General features: G+C 39.3%; 1 protein-coding gene across 1 annotated transcript in view; it reads left to right on the top strand.

The window, feature by feature from the left end:
- WDR47 (WD repeat domain 47) overlaps positions 1-15,282 on the top strand; it is a 2,078,858-nt gene that overhangs the window by 670,513 nt on the left and 1,393,063 nt on the right. The window contains exon 6 of the mRNA XM_044086053.1: positions 8,469-8,598. Coding sequence (XP_043941988.1) covers positions 8,469-8,598 — 130 coding nt within the window. The remainder of the gene's footprint in view (positions 1-8,468; positions 8,599-15,282) is intronic.

The following is a 15,282-nucleotide window of genomic DNA, read 5'->3' on the forward strand; positions in this document are numbered from 1 at the left end:
CTTCCTGTGTGACTTTTTGCAGTTTGGGTAGGGACTGGGCTGAGCAGATGATGGTAGAGTCATCTGCATATTGGATGAGTGTGCCATGTTTGGTGGCAGAGGCTAGATTATTGGTGTAAACAGAGAAAAGTAGGGGTCCAATGATGGATCCTTGGGGAACCCCTATGGAGACAGGTAGTTGGGGAGATATGTCATTCTGCCATACAACTGATTGTTGGCGGTCAGACAGGTAACTCTGAAACCAGTTGGTGACTGATTGCGAAAAGGATAGGTTATTGAGGACAGAGATAAGTTGTTTGAGTGGGATCATGTCAAATGCTTTAGATAGGTCTAGGAAAGTAGCAGAGGAGAGATAGCCATTGTTTTTATGCTGAAGGATAGTGTTTGTAAAGGAGAGTAAGGCAGTGGTGGTGCTATGGTTTGGTCGGAAACCATGCTGAGTACTGGAAAGGAGGTTGTTAGTAAGGAGGTAGTGTGAGACCTGAGAGTGTATGCATCTCTCTAGTATTTTGGAGAGTGGAGAGAGAATAGCTATGGGGTGGTAATTGGTTAGTTCTGCAGAGGGTCCGCCTTTGTGGAGGGGAATTATATGTGAGACTTTCCACAATGTAGGAACGTAACTTTCTGACCGAGATCGGTTAATCAAGATGGATACTGGGTAGGCCAGAGCATCAACTGCGATTTGTAGGTATTCACTTGGGAGGTTGTCTGCTGCTAATTTGGTGGGTTTAAGTTTAGTTAAGAGTTTTTTATGTTGGAGGTAGGTACAGGAGAAAAAGAGAAGGCAGTGGGGAGATTACTAGTTGAAGGTGTGGGTTGGAGGGGAGGGGGGTTGTGTTGTTTAGCTAGTGATAGTATGGTTTGGGTGAAGTGTGTGTTGAATGAGGTAGCAATATTTTCTGAGGAGTGAGGGATGTTAGGGGGAGGGTTACTGACTTTACCTGGGTGGAGGATGGAGTTTATGGAGGACCAGAATTGTTTGGGGCTGTGTTGTGAGGAGTCTAGGGCAGACTGGTAGTATTGGAATTTGTCCCGTTTTATTAGTTTTTGACTCTATTGCGTAGTTCTAGGAATTTCTGTCTAGCTGCGGGGGTTTTGGTTTTGCGCCAGTGCTCCCAGGCTTTATCCCTGTTTTTCATTTCTGACTTAGTGGTTTTCTGTAGCCATGGGGAGGGTTGTGCTTTGGTTCTGGAAAATCTTATGGGGGCATGGTAATTAAGGATGTTCAGGAAGGTAGTATTAAAAGATTCAACTGCGTCATCTAGACTGAGGTACTTTAGAGCATGCCAGTTACATTCTTTGAGGGATGAGATGAATGTGAGTGGGTTAAAGTTTATTTTTTACGATTTGACGATAGATGACAGGTTTAGCTTGGTACAGGTATTTTTGAGTAGGAATGTTGGGGAGTGATCACTGAGGCTATCTGATAAGCAGCCTGTTATATATGACTGGGGGTTCTTACTGACTAGTATCCAATCCAGGGTAGAGTGCTTGCTGGAGTTTTTATTTATCCTTGTTGGTGACTGGACTAGTTGGGTGAAGCCATGAAGGTGTACATGATGGGTTGGATTGTTGCTAGAACAGGATTGCCAGTCAATATTGAAATCACCTAAGATGATAGTTTTTTGGGGGAGATGGTGGGTAGACCAGCTGAGGAGGTTTTCTAGTGGAGGGATGTTTTGGCCAGGTGGGAAGTAGCATCCAATTATGTTGATGGTTTTGTTTCGGTTAATTTTGAGGTTGGTATATATTATTTCTTCATTGCCTATTTGTGGAGCTGATGATTTTAAGATCTGGATGTTTAGATGTTGTTTAAATATTATAGCTACACCACCTCCTTTTTTGTTTAGCCGGTCTACTCTTAGTATGCCGTAACCTTTAGGGAGTATTTGCTCACTGGTAATGTGAGGTTTTAGCCAGGTTTCTGTCAGGACGACTATATCTGGGGAGTATAAGTCTATGGTGGCATGGGGTTCATGGACTTTGTTGGATATACTTCTAATATTTAGGCTTAGTAGAAGGAGGTCACTTGGCTTTCTATTGGCTGTAATATGGGAGAAGTTGTGATTTCTAGTCTGATTATGAGGATTGGGGTTGGAGATGGTTGGAGATGGTAGGGCCAGGGTTGGGGTGGATGTCTCCACTTAGGGCTAGTTTTGATATGCTTAAGATTATTAGTTTTCTCAGTTTTTGAATGTGTTTGTTTATAAGGGAAATTTTATGATTGTTCTCTGTGGGTAATAGGTATGGTGGGAGGGTTACTATGTTAAGTTGTAGGGATGCTTTACGTTTGAGTAATATAGTTGGTAGAATATGTGGGGGGTACATAGGGATGGTTCTTGAGCTGGTGGGAGGGGAGCTGAGTATGGGTGAGACATGGGTGGTGGTGTGAGTAGTAGTACAGTGGTAGTGGTTGAGTGGGGGGATGATGGAGCTTTGGTATGATGTAAGATGTGCAAGGAGAGTGCATGCAGTGAGCAAAGGAAAGGTATGCTTGTACATGTCAGTTGAGGTGTGATAGTAGAGGGAATATGGAGGAGGGTAGTGTTGGGTTAGCGCTGTGGTTGGCTATTGGAAAGATGGGAGGGGTTTGAGTGCAATAAAGGTGGGACCACTGGGGGCGGGAGGGAATAGGGGGCAGGGCAGGGAGCGAAGCGGGTAGAGACCCTGTTAGGTTCCACACAGGAACCTATCACAAAGCAAGACAAGTATGTGTTAAGAATAATCACAATTGACCAAGGACTGCTCTGAAACTGTAAGTCTTGTCTTAATTTCTCAGGTGGAAAACCAGGATAACCTTGTATCAGTAGGCTACTGTGGTATAGTTTAAATAAACAAACACACAGTATTGATCAGTTATTGATACTATTTGCTAACAGAAGGGAATAAGAGAAAGTGGAAGATGGGTGTGTGTGTGGTGGTGGTGGTGGTGGTGGTGGGGGGGGGGAGCTGCTTACAGCCAAAGCACAGTGCTCTCCAGGGGAAAATGAAGATTGGCTCAAACAGTTAGACACATACTCAAAGTTAACTGTAGCTGTTTGCAGACAGTTCAGACCCGGACTGCACTTTTCTTATAGGAATGTTAAAGGTGGTACCGGAGTTGAATACTTAAGAGTGGTGTTAGGTCTAGAAAAGAAGAGTACAGAGAGGAGTAAGCACTTTTGAGGTGGTAAATATATATTAGAAAGATTATAAAAAACACACTGAGCAAATAGCTACCACATGCAATGTCCTGAACCACTACTTAGTATATGCAGATACTGAGCCAATTGGAAGAACATTAGAAAACAAAAACCAGACAGTTATGCAGCAACAGATAAAAATATAGCGAGCAGCAATCTGTCGTGGTTCTCTAATGTGATTCTATCCACCAGTAACAGCACAAACTTATAGAAATAATTTAAACACTAGTATGAGCTGTCTACACACAACACTATTACATGAATAACATTAGTGAACAAGGTGCAGCATGCAAATAGACCATACATACTATTATACTAGTAACAACTTGGTGCATGCCATAGTAACATCAAAAATAAAGCATAAAACATATTGGATGTCTAACACAATTCAACATAAACATATACAGTTGTAAAATGTCTAATACAATTCAACATAAATAGGCATTTACAGTTGTAAAACACTTACTGGAGAGACACTGAGCCTTCATGGGGCCTGTAGCAGAGTGGATTGTAGTTTTACAAATGGTGCCTGCCACAGGTAATATTTATTAACTCTGGGATTGTCTTAAGGTAATAAACAGGGAAGGGGAGAGGAGAACAAGGGTGTGAGCAGGCAGTTCTTTGTACTGCTGCTAATGAGCCAAAGCAAGACAAGTATGTGTTAAGAACAATCACAATTGACCAAGGACTGCTCTGAAACTGTAAGTCTTGTCTTAATTTCTCAGGTGGAAAACCAGGATAACCTTGTATCAGTAGGCTACTGTGGTATAGTTTAAATAAACAAACACACAGTATTGATCAGTTATTGAAACTATTTGCTAACAGAAGGGAATAAGAGAAAGTGGAAGATGTGTGTGTGTGTGTGGTGGTGGTGGTGGTGGTGGTGGTGGTGGGGCTGCTTACAGCCAAAGCACAGTGCTCTCCAGGGGAAAATGAAGATTGGCTCAAACAGTTAGACACATACTCAAAGTTAACTGTAGCTGTTTGCAGACAGTTCCGACCTGGACTGCACTTTTCTTATAGGAATGTTAAAGGTGGTACCGGAGTTGAATACTGGAATTTATAGATGATTTAGTGTTTTTGTGTAAAGGTGGCCTAGCTAAGTTTTCTGCCTTTATTAAAGATTTGGATGTTAACAGGTTCCAAATTAAATTTGATGGGCTTCAGCAGGGTAATACCATCAGTTTTTGGGATATAGATTTAACAGGAATAGTTGGTGAAAAAATTAAAACCAAAATTCATCGTAAGTTTGATAACAATAATCATTTATTGCACAGATCTAGCTGCCATCCATCTCATTTGTTGGATTATTTACCCTTTGGAGAATTACTTAATAGTTTTTAGATTATGTACTGACAATAAGGAATTATATAAGGAAATGTGTACTTCTATAAACATGTTTTTGAAGAGGGGTTATTTTTTGAAAGATATCCAGAGGGCTTTGGTAAAATTAAAAAACAATTCATTAGTAGTTAGTAATCTATTATGAATTATTATAGAAGAAATACTGGTAATTCTAGAAAAGATAAGCAAGAATTTAGACAAATGTATATAGTCATTTCTTATAATTCATTTTCCCATGAACAAGTTTAGATTATTAAGTATTTTTGGCCATTTTTATTTAAATTCAAGGAATTCTCTGATTCATTATGTAAATGTCCTACTTTTTCATTTACAAGGGGTAGGAATATACAGGACATCATTGTACACAATAAATTTGTTAAACCAGTGGAAAAGTTATGCAGCACCTTAGTTATGCTGGGCACTAGTGGTTGTACAAAATGCTGAGCAGGTAAATATGTTATTAATTCTTTTAAGTATATTAATGGTGTTTCTTTTAGTCCTAGAGGACATTTTACATGCTTAACATCCAGTGTTATTTATGCTCTCAGGTGCTCCTGCAATCTTTTTTCTATAGGTGAAACAAAGAGAAATTTTAAATTGAGATTGCAGGAGCACATTAGAGACATCAAAGTGGAGAAGCCCGTTAGTCCTGTTGCTATGCATTTTACGTCATTTCACAACAGTAACCCAGAGTCTTTGCAAGCCAGCATCTTAGAACAAGTTAATTGGGGTGTTGGTGACTCTGAGTTTAAAAATAAATATAATTTGTTGCACAAAGAAAGTATTTACATTTTAAAATATGACACACTAAGCCCTCGTGGGCTTAATACTAAATGCTCATGGAAACTTATGATATAACTGTGTTTGTTATGAATAGTGGATTTATTGTACTAAATGTTTTTAAGAGAACAATTAATGAGTTAATTATTTGATTGTTTAATAGATGGTAGTTAATGTGTGTATAAAATGGCACTATCTTTTTTTCTTGATGTACTAGAAGGCATTTGTTGCCGAAGCGCTAGAGACTTAAGACGTTTTGTAAATAAAGTGTTTGCTGGTGATTTCAGTATTTCTACTGGCTGTTTGTCATATTTTTCTCTTTTGGGACCCTTTAGTTGTTGCTTTAATATATATATATATATATATATATATATATATATATATATATATATATTTAGGCCTAGAGAAAAATGACGGCCAACATTCAAACAGCAAGAACAAATGAACAGCCAAAGCTGTTAAGCCTATTAAACTAATTTAGCTACACTAAACTATACTAAATAATGTCAAGAGGAAAAATCCACTAGTTTTTAAACAGTAAATACAATATAAAGAAATCACTTAGCCAGAGCCAGTGTGAAGCACCTGATCTGTTTAGCAGCAAATTAGATCTGGGGAATTTTCTAGAGCATCATGGGATGGGGTTTCAGCCACGAGCTAGTGGAAGACCTCGAGCTTTATAAAAGCGCTGAGTCAGAACAGAGAATCAGTTCCGAACCCAACCAGCACAGAATGAAGTCGAGGTAGGACAACATCACATTTTTCATGTTTTCAGTAAACATTAACGTTTAACCATAAGGAAGAAATACAGTGGCTATCCTTAAATAAATAAACTAAATTGTGCACAGTTGTATTCAATGCATTAAAGTACTAAGTGTGCCATGGAGGCAGCTATTTGTATAGCTGTTCACTTGCCATAGTTGAGGAAAAAAAACAAAGAAATTAAGTTTGAACTAACCTGCTTACCAATATACCCTTAAAAGTTAATTATATTTTATATTGTAGAAGTCACTTAGATCACACTGTTCAGATCGCTCATGATTAATTGCTTGCACCCGCAGTCTAATTGTCTTCTGTTAGTATCAGGTACCAATGACAAAATCCAGCTGTTTAGATTGGAAATACAGGGAGTAACATTTCATGTTTTTCAGTTTCCTCTTGTTTTATTAGTCCTTTTTTACTTACAGAGCTTGTTTATAGCTTTAACTAAGAGACTTAATGTAGGTATTCAACCCCTATAAAACTGGAAGATTATTCTCTTGAAGTCTATGTATAATGTAATCAGTCCATATTTACATTCTGCCCTAGCAGTGAAAGATGACAATTTTATGTTAACTAGATCTTCATTCCTTTCAGTGTTGTTCTCAACATTAATGACAAATTGAGGGAGTAATGCTTTATATTTCTCTCTGCAGTTTAAGACAATCAGCAAACTTCCAATCTTTTTTAGTTCATATGTCTGAAATACATCTAGTGAGATTGGTAGCTTACAGTTGTTACACAAGTTCACTAATTTCACTTTGATGCTGATCTTCTTCCTCGTCATCTTAATGTTCCAATACCTGTCAGTGATTTGAGCCCAGAGTACTTGTGATTCTTCTTCTGATTATCTCCCGAGCTTGTATTGTGTCATTCTAGCATTTTCCATTGGAGCAATGGAATCAGTTTCACTGGTGAATTCTCTCTTTGGGATTTCTTACTCTCAAAAGATTGAGAAACAGACTCCCCTTTAGCTCACTGTTTGTTGGGCAAGTGTATTTTTCTTCCATAGCCTGTTCTGCATCCAAAAATGTATTTGATCATCCAGGAAAAAAATTATCTGAAGAAAGCAGGACATCCATCCATTACCCTTTTTTCCCCACATTTTTTAATTTTTGAATTTCCGATTCCAAGCTGGATATGGCAACTTGAATTTCACACTTGCCTCTTGATAACCCTGATTGTGGAGAAAACCTTTCTTCTGCCTGGTGTACAAGTAATCATTTCCATGAATACTTTGATATCTTCAGATTTTAATACATTTCCCTTCTGCCACAGTTTTGTCAGGGATCTTTCTCGCTCTGTTGGTATGATTGCATCTGTACTAATATAGGTCTCGAGCTTCTTTCTAATGGTGAGATTGGGAACATGCAAACTATATGCCATCTGCTGTGGAACACTAGTGTATTTGCTTATTTGTACTTTCATAAAAGTAATGCAGTCTATTCCTTCCAGTTTCCGCTGGCCTAGTAAAACTATCTTTGGTTTTGTATGTGTGCTGTGTTTTCTAACCCTACTATCTTTTGAAGCAGCTCTTCTTGAGAAGTGTCATGTTCAGCCAGGTTTTCCTTTTTTCATTCTTCTATTTTCTGCAGTTTTATCAACTCATCTGAATAGCTACTTAAGACTTATTCTGTTTTTGTCAGCCTTTTGTCATTTAACTTTATATTCCTCTGGTGTCTCTTTCAGTTTAAACACTTCTGAGTACATTTGATTTATTTTTCCTCTAAATTGCTAGAAACCTTTTGCTTTTCTGCTTTACCAAAAATTGAAGCTTGAACTGCAAGTGTAACTATGCATGATTTCTCCAAAGGTCACCAGTATTTGGAGGTATTAAGAGGGACAATGTTTTAAAAATTGAGTCAAATTCAGGTATGTTCCTGAAAATCTGAGAGAGTTGAGGCGTATGATACATGCTGGGTCAAGTCCTGGAAATAGCAAACTTACTTGAGATCATTGTATTTTATGAGTTGGTTTAATGTGAAATCTTGAAGACCTCCTCTGCCCCCAAATGAAAGCACAACTTTTAGTAAGTTTGTGTGTTGTTCTTTTAGTTATAAATAAAACATAGGTTTGACCACATATTCAGATGATTAAATTGCTTAACTTTTTTATGGATCATAATGCAGTTTATCAACAGTATAAGTGTAACTATTTCCTTCTTTCAGTTTTTGTTTTTGTACATTGTTTAGAGTTACAATAGAATACTACCTGAACTTGTCAAGGAACTGCCAGAATTGAAAAGAGTGAGTTAGATGCATCTTGAAAAACTAGCTATAATAGCAGATGCTGATAGATGTGTCTTTCTCTCTCATTTTAGGAAAATGTACTTCTGTTTATTATATAGTACAGTGAAAGTAGTGGTCTATAAGTGTAGTAATGTACATACCATTTCTTCCTTAGAGGAAGCACCCCTGTTGAAAGATTGCATCCTTCATCGGATCGTAAGTCTTTGAGCCCTAGTCCTGTCCATGAAAGGGAAACTGTACTGATGGCATCTGATGAAGGACCTCCAAAACAAGACAGGAATGAGGTAACATTTTGAATTCTTGTGCAGTGGGTGTTGAAAGCATTTGTGTGGAAAGACTCATTTGGCCATTTCTTTAAGTTGGAAACAGAAAGATGCAAATTAATAAACTAGTATCATTGAAAGGAAGGACCGAAAAGGTAATCAGGATAGCAAAAGCCCAAATTGTATTTATTTATTTATTGACATTTGTTAACCAGGTTTGTCCAACTGGGCTTGTGGCCCATTTTCGGTGGAGACCCGAGGAGAAAAACTCCAGTAATACATTTTAAAACAAGTACAATTTTAAACAATATTGATATAATAGCAGTTTTAGCAAAACTATTCACATATGTTAGGATACATGCATAAAGTTAAAGTTGCATTAAAAAGAAGCTAAGTAACAATTTTACATTGATATAGTTCAATAGGTCAACAATTAACATTTTTTGTTTGTATAAAATTGTGCAAATGCATAGTAGACACATTGGAGAGAGAGGTGTAATGAGGTACTAAGTATGGTCCTTTAGGGTACATAAAGGGAAGGAAGACTAGGTAGGGTCATGGCAAGGGCAGGTTCTGGAATTGAGAAAATAAGCTTTTAGTTCATTTTTTAAAGTGTGAGGTGTGGGAGATTGAACATAAGTCAAGGGGAAGTTTGTTCCAAGCATGGGCAAGGGAGTGTTTGTAGAGTAGTTTGCCTACTGACCTTTTTGGGTGGTAGATATCAAGTAATTGTTGGTTAGAAGTACGGAGGGTCTGGGATGGGATGTAGATGGAAACTAAGGAAGATAGATATGGACAGAAGGAGGGTTTATAAAGAATAGAGTGTAGCATATGAAATTGATAAGATAGCAGAAACTGGGGAAGTTCAAGCCATTGAAGAGAGTTTAAAGAAATGCAGTGATGTGAGTTGTATGGGGAGTTAGTAATGAATCTGGCTATTTTATGGTAAGTCTGTTGCAGTTTGTTTAGAGTGGAGGCCTGGATATTGGTAAGAACTGGGGCGGCGTATAAGAGAGAGGAGAGGGGCCCAGGTAAGTCTAGATTAAGGGGTTAGGAATTTTTTGTTCCGATATAGCAGACCTAGTTTCTGGTTTGTTTTTTTTTTATATATTGGAGTATGTATAGGTTGAACTTGAGTTCATCGATAATGACCCCTAGGAGTTTTGTGTGGGTGTCAGGTTGGATATTTGTATTGTTAGAAGATGTAATAAAAAAGGAGGTTTTGTGATGAGAAAGAGAACGGGGAAGGAAAAGTAGGAGTTTGGTCTTTTTGGGATTTAGGATCAATAAGTTGTGAAAAAGCCATTGTTCAGAGGATAGTAGGGCCTGTTGGGTCAGGGAGTGTAGTTCAGGAATGTTATTTGAGATGGATATAAGTGTGGAGTCGTCGGCATACTAAGTAATGGAGGATTGTTTGCATGAGGTGTAAAGATCATTGGTGAAGATGTTAAACAAAATGGGTCCCAAGATGGAGCCTTGGGGAACACCAGCAGAGATGGGAAGGAAAGGTGAGGAGGATGAGAGCCATTTGACAGATTGTTCCCTGCCAGATAGGTAACTATTGAACCAGGCAAGTGTGGAGGGGGATAGGTGGAGATTTGCGAGTTTGGATAGTAGTAGAGGATGAGAGACAGTATCGAAGGCTTTGGGAGAGATCTAGGAAGAGACAGGAAATTAGTTTATTGTTGTCTAGGGCCTCTGCAATGATATGAGTAAAGTAGTGGAGGGCAGTAGTGGTGCTGTGGTGAGGACGAAATCCATGTTGGGTAGGGGTAAGTAAGTGGTGTGTGAGGAGGTGATTGAGAAGCTGTGAGTGAATGCATTTTTCTAATATCTTGGAGAGGGGGGACAGAATGGCAATGGGTCGGTAGTTTGAGGGGTCAGTGGAGTTTCCACCTTTATGAAGAGGGATAGTGAAGAAAGATTTCCAAAGGGTTGGGACAGTTGATTCCAGAATAGATAGATTAATTAGTATAGATACAGGATATTAATTAGTATAGATACAGGATAGGCAATTGAGTCAGCAGCAAGTTTGAGGAATGTAGGAGATAGATTGTCAGTGGAAGGAGAGCAAGGTTTTAGCTTGAGTAGTAGAGATTTGATGCAAGTAATGGGAACTGGAATGAAAGAAAATAAGGCCATACTGGTTAAAAAGGTAATGGTAAAGCATTTTACATATTGATAGTAAAAGAAAATGTAGAAAAAGTAAAAAAAATGTTGAACAGTTAGGCTTTTTTGAAGTGATGCTATAATGGCAGAGATGGACAGTACAGTAATAGGGATATATTGAGTGAATATTTTCAGTATTTCCTAAGAAAAAGAAAGGGAATATACTGCATCCAGTCAACAACAGCCTTCTGCATTCTGGAAAAGGTAAACGTGTGTACATACATGGAAATAAGAATTAATATAAGTTTTCCAAAGTAGAAGTCTGTCACTTCACTTATTGTCCTTATTAAGTATAACTACACCATTTCTCCAAAAGTTACCAGTTTAAGGAGGGATTAAAAGGACATGCTCACACACACACACACACACACACACACACACACACACACACTCTCTCTCTCTCTCTCTCGGTCTCTAGCGCTAGCTCTTTCACAACAACTACAAATTAAATTGCACAGTGACACCATGTCCAAAGAGAATTGCTCCAGAATTCTTAGTGAGCTGGTGTTAGGATGTCTGATCTTCTGTAGCAGCAGTCTTCTACGTAACAGCAAACTAATGGTACAGGTGTTAGGACTGCTCAACAAATAAAACTTTTACAGGCTGCTTAGTACTCCCCCCCTCCCCCCCCCATCCTAAAATCCACTGCATTGCCAAATTTATCCAGAGCCTCTTTTCTTTGCTTCAAGCTATGTCAGAGAAAACTGGCCTAGGCTATGATCACACTTTCACGTAATATGCTTCGCGAGCAAGGTTAAACCTTTGGGTTTGGTTCTTCTTTCTTTTCTTATCTTCTACTTCTTTGTTTGACTTTTTTGATTAAAACTTTCCTTGTCAGAATATTTTTCCTGTTTGGGCCTGAGCTCAACCCTTACTCTACACAGAAGGCAGATTCTACAGTATGCCTAGGGGAAGGAAAATCTCTTACTTACTGGAATGTCCGGTGTCTTAAATCATATAAATGTTCTGTTTAAGAGCTTGCAAGGGTTACTGCAAGAAAGTAGAATCACTATTTGAAGTATTACTTAATTAATAATCTCTCTAAACAGAATATCCAGTGAACCACCTTCTTCATTTTCTACCTCACCAAAGTTGTCTATATTATCAGGAGTCATCCTGAATACATAATCTGGGGGAAAATCTGTAATCATTTTTGTTGTTTCTGTAATTTACCAGGTGTCTTCTCTTTTAGTCTCCAGCAAGGAAGAGCCTGCATCAAAGATTTGTTATTTGCAGACTCATTGCAAGAAGCCATTAAACTTCCTCTGTTAGTGATGGTTCATGCAAATAGAGGTGTTTCTCCTCCTTTTCAAAAGTCTAGGTGAGCTACACCCACATTTGCTACCCTCTCTTGCCTTCCTTGTATTCGGTAATGTTGAGGCCTCAGGGCAGGTGGTGTACTGTCTTTTCTGTGTCTCTTTTGCTGGTTGAAAGGAATCACTCTTCATCTTTTCACTCCCCTTAAAACTCCAGTTTTTCATTTGCCCTTGAGACGATTCTTTGTTTCTAAATCATTTATCCTATAAGCCTTCCAGCATCCCTCTATCAGCAAAGCTTATTTGTGACCCTTTCTTGGTATTCAAGGTGAGGGCAACAGCTGGTCAGGTTGGGGGAGACTATCATACAGACAGTTTCAGTGGTGGTTTGTATCCTCAAGCTGCATATTGACAGTAAGGGCATTTTCTAATATGGGCCTTATCCCTCCATTGGGCTGGGGTCAGATGTTCTCAATCACCACAGGAGCCACTCTGCCCTGCCCTTGCAGGTGCACACTGCCATTTACCCTGGATGGCAACTACCACTTTCTCCACTTGGTGGTTGAATGCAGACCCAGGACCATCCTTATGATAATACTTTTCCTACAAGAGATTGTTTTATTTAATGATCCCCGTCTGTCTCCTCATTCCCCTGAGGATAGGCATGTCCATACCCCTTGCTACAGTTCCAGCAGATGCCTGAGACACTTATAGAAGTCAGATGATCTGGAACAGTCAGGGCAATATCCCTGTTTACCAAGTGAACTGGCTAAATTAAGACATTTCTGGTCCCCAGGATACCATCCCTGTTCCCTGTGAAACTGATCAGGGCATTGTGGCCTGTTTCAGTAGTGTACATGATGATGCCATACAGTATGGTGTCAGTACTTCTAACACTGGGGATTCCCCCAATGTCTGTGAAGTGTCCATCAAGTCACCTTGATTAGTGATTTTGGATTAGGTTCTTAGAACTGATATCAATGCTGGACTTTTTGGCATTTGTGGTTGTGCATTGCAAGCCTAGCCAGCCTTGGGGTATTTGGCTTTGATGTACTTGAATTTGATCCATTTTCTGATGTTAACTCAAGTGTCAACCCAAGCCACATCATTGTCATGGTTTCCCTTGATAAAGTGTACTTCACCATTACTGCTTGCATCTGTAACTAATCAACAACCAACCTGTGAACTCTTGCCTTTCTAGCCTTCTGTTTTTGAGCAGGACATAGGGATCACAGTCCATTTAGAGTTTCCCAAGGAAGCACCGTCAACTGTAAGGGTCCCCTCATCCTGTTCTAACTCCTTTCTGCGTAAGAGATACAGGGAATCCACTTATAAATCAAAGTACATAGACTCCCTATTGGGAAGGATCTCATTGACTAAGAATGTGAAAATTCCCCTGCATTCTCCCTACATGATCCCCAGTTTGTGAAGTATTTAGAACCAATATAACAATTGGGAATGGCCTACTGTCACTGTACCCACCCTACAGATGAGACATTGGAAGGCTTTTAAGCCCACTCTGCAATTCTACTAGGTGGTACCTGTTTTTGGTGGGTATCTTAAAAGATATAAGGTTGCTTGGGAAAACTGTGACACTGTTCCCCAGCTTCAGAGAAGATCAACAATATCTTCCCATCTCTCAGAGAATAGGCTTTTTGGGCTGACATGTTTGAGCCTGACACCTTTGTCATTCCATTAGCCATTAAGAATGACCCTGCACCTCTCCAATGCTGTGCTGTCCATCTCACAGACAATGATTTAAGAATGGCATACAGGCTTGGGAAGTATATTTATCTCTTCACCACATTTGATATGTGGGCACTAAATTTTGTCACTCATATGTTGTGTTTCAAACACAACAGCCATGAGTAAATGTAGCAGACTACTGAAGGGTTGATTAATGGTCCAGTCATAGATGTAGTTTTCTGCCAGTCCTCAAAACCCTTGATCATAATGACCCTTATGCTATTCTTACTTAATATCACTGAGGGGACTGCTGGAGCTGCTGGATTTAACATTGCATTTCACTGACACACATGGCTGCTCATAATGGATTTTGCTGTGGAGACTGAAGTGACTTCTATGGACTCTTCCATTGAAAATAGGCCTATTTTTGGTCCACGTGTTAAGCCCTAGAAAACAACTAGAAGGGAGGTCAGCACCTTTATGGCTGTTGGCATCAAGTTTTAGTCACCTCAGCAAATCATTTGTGGGTTGCAGAGGAGTAAGCATGAAATGTAGTTTAGGAGCAGCATACAACTCAAGCCTTAACAACTAGCAGCAGGGACAAAGATCAGTTTCAGGATAATTCCCAACAAGGTTATGAGCTGGAGGCAAAGGTCTCGGCAAAGTAAATGGAAGAAGTAGTAGGAATTGCGTACCCTAAAGTCCTAATAATATAGCAAACTGATGGCTTAGTGGATACCTGTGAACCTTAAAGAAGGAGAACCAAGTCTGTGTATGGGCAGGCAGCAGCATTTCTGCCCAATTCTCCAACTCTGGAAAAAAATGAGAAGCTCTGTGTCCCTGCACCTGTCAGTCATAATGTCCTTCACCAAGTGCAGTTTGATAAGGACAGTAATATCCGGAAATTACAAGATCCACTTTCAGGCCTGAGTAAGACTGCCATCTCTACCTTTGCCCAGTATCCCATCCCATCAGAGAAAATCTACAAGGCAGGAGGTATCCAAACATCTATTAAAAGAGGTGTTCCACCTTAAAAGAAAGAGTTAAAATATTACTTCAGATTCATTTAGGTATCCATAATATCAAGGAATTTTTCACCAGTATTATACTTAACCTAAACAACTTTATTCTTAAAGAAATGTTTCATGTGGCCACTGTATAGTCAGTCTTTCCGTATCTGTCAGAAAAAGACTAGGTGTGCATTTAGAACCATCAGGATAAAGTCTGAATATAACAAATGCCAGGGGGTTACCATCACCATTGGTGAAAAGGAATAATGCAATGACTGTGACCCAGATAGCCAGAGTTCAAGTCGCAGATTGGGCACTTGCTGCAGGTAGCAGAGGAGAAGATAGAGCAAATGCCCAGGATCCCACGCAGTGCACCAGTTCTCCTGTGGGCATCAGAGCAACATGGATGATGTACTTAGTTTTGGAAGCAGGGTCAACTAAGGGCTTATGTCACTCACAGTACTGAGCGGCGGTTCCACATTAGGGTTTATAGCAGAACATCGAAGTATTAAAACTTTGAATGTTCTAATATCGAACACTATTCAGCGAGTGCTAAGAATAGCAAAGCTGCAGAACAGCGAATT

The sequence above is a fragment of the Protopterus annectens genome, chromosome 10.part0 (assembly GCF_019279795.1).
Source record: "Protopterus annectens isolate FY-2018-M chromosome 10.part0, PAN1.0, whole genome shotgun sequence".
Taxonomy (NCBI): domain Eukaryota; kingdom Metazoa; phylum Chordata; order Ceratodontiformes; family Protopteridae; genus Protopterus; species Protopterus annectens.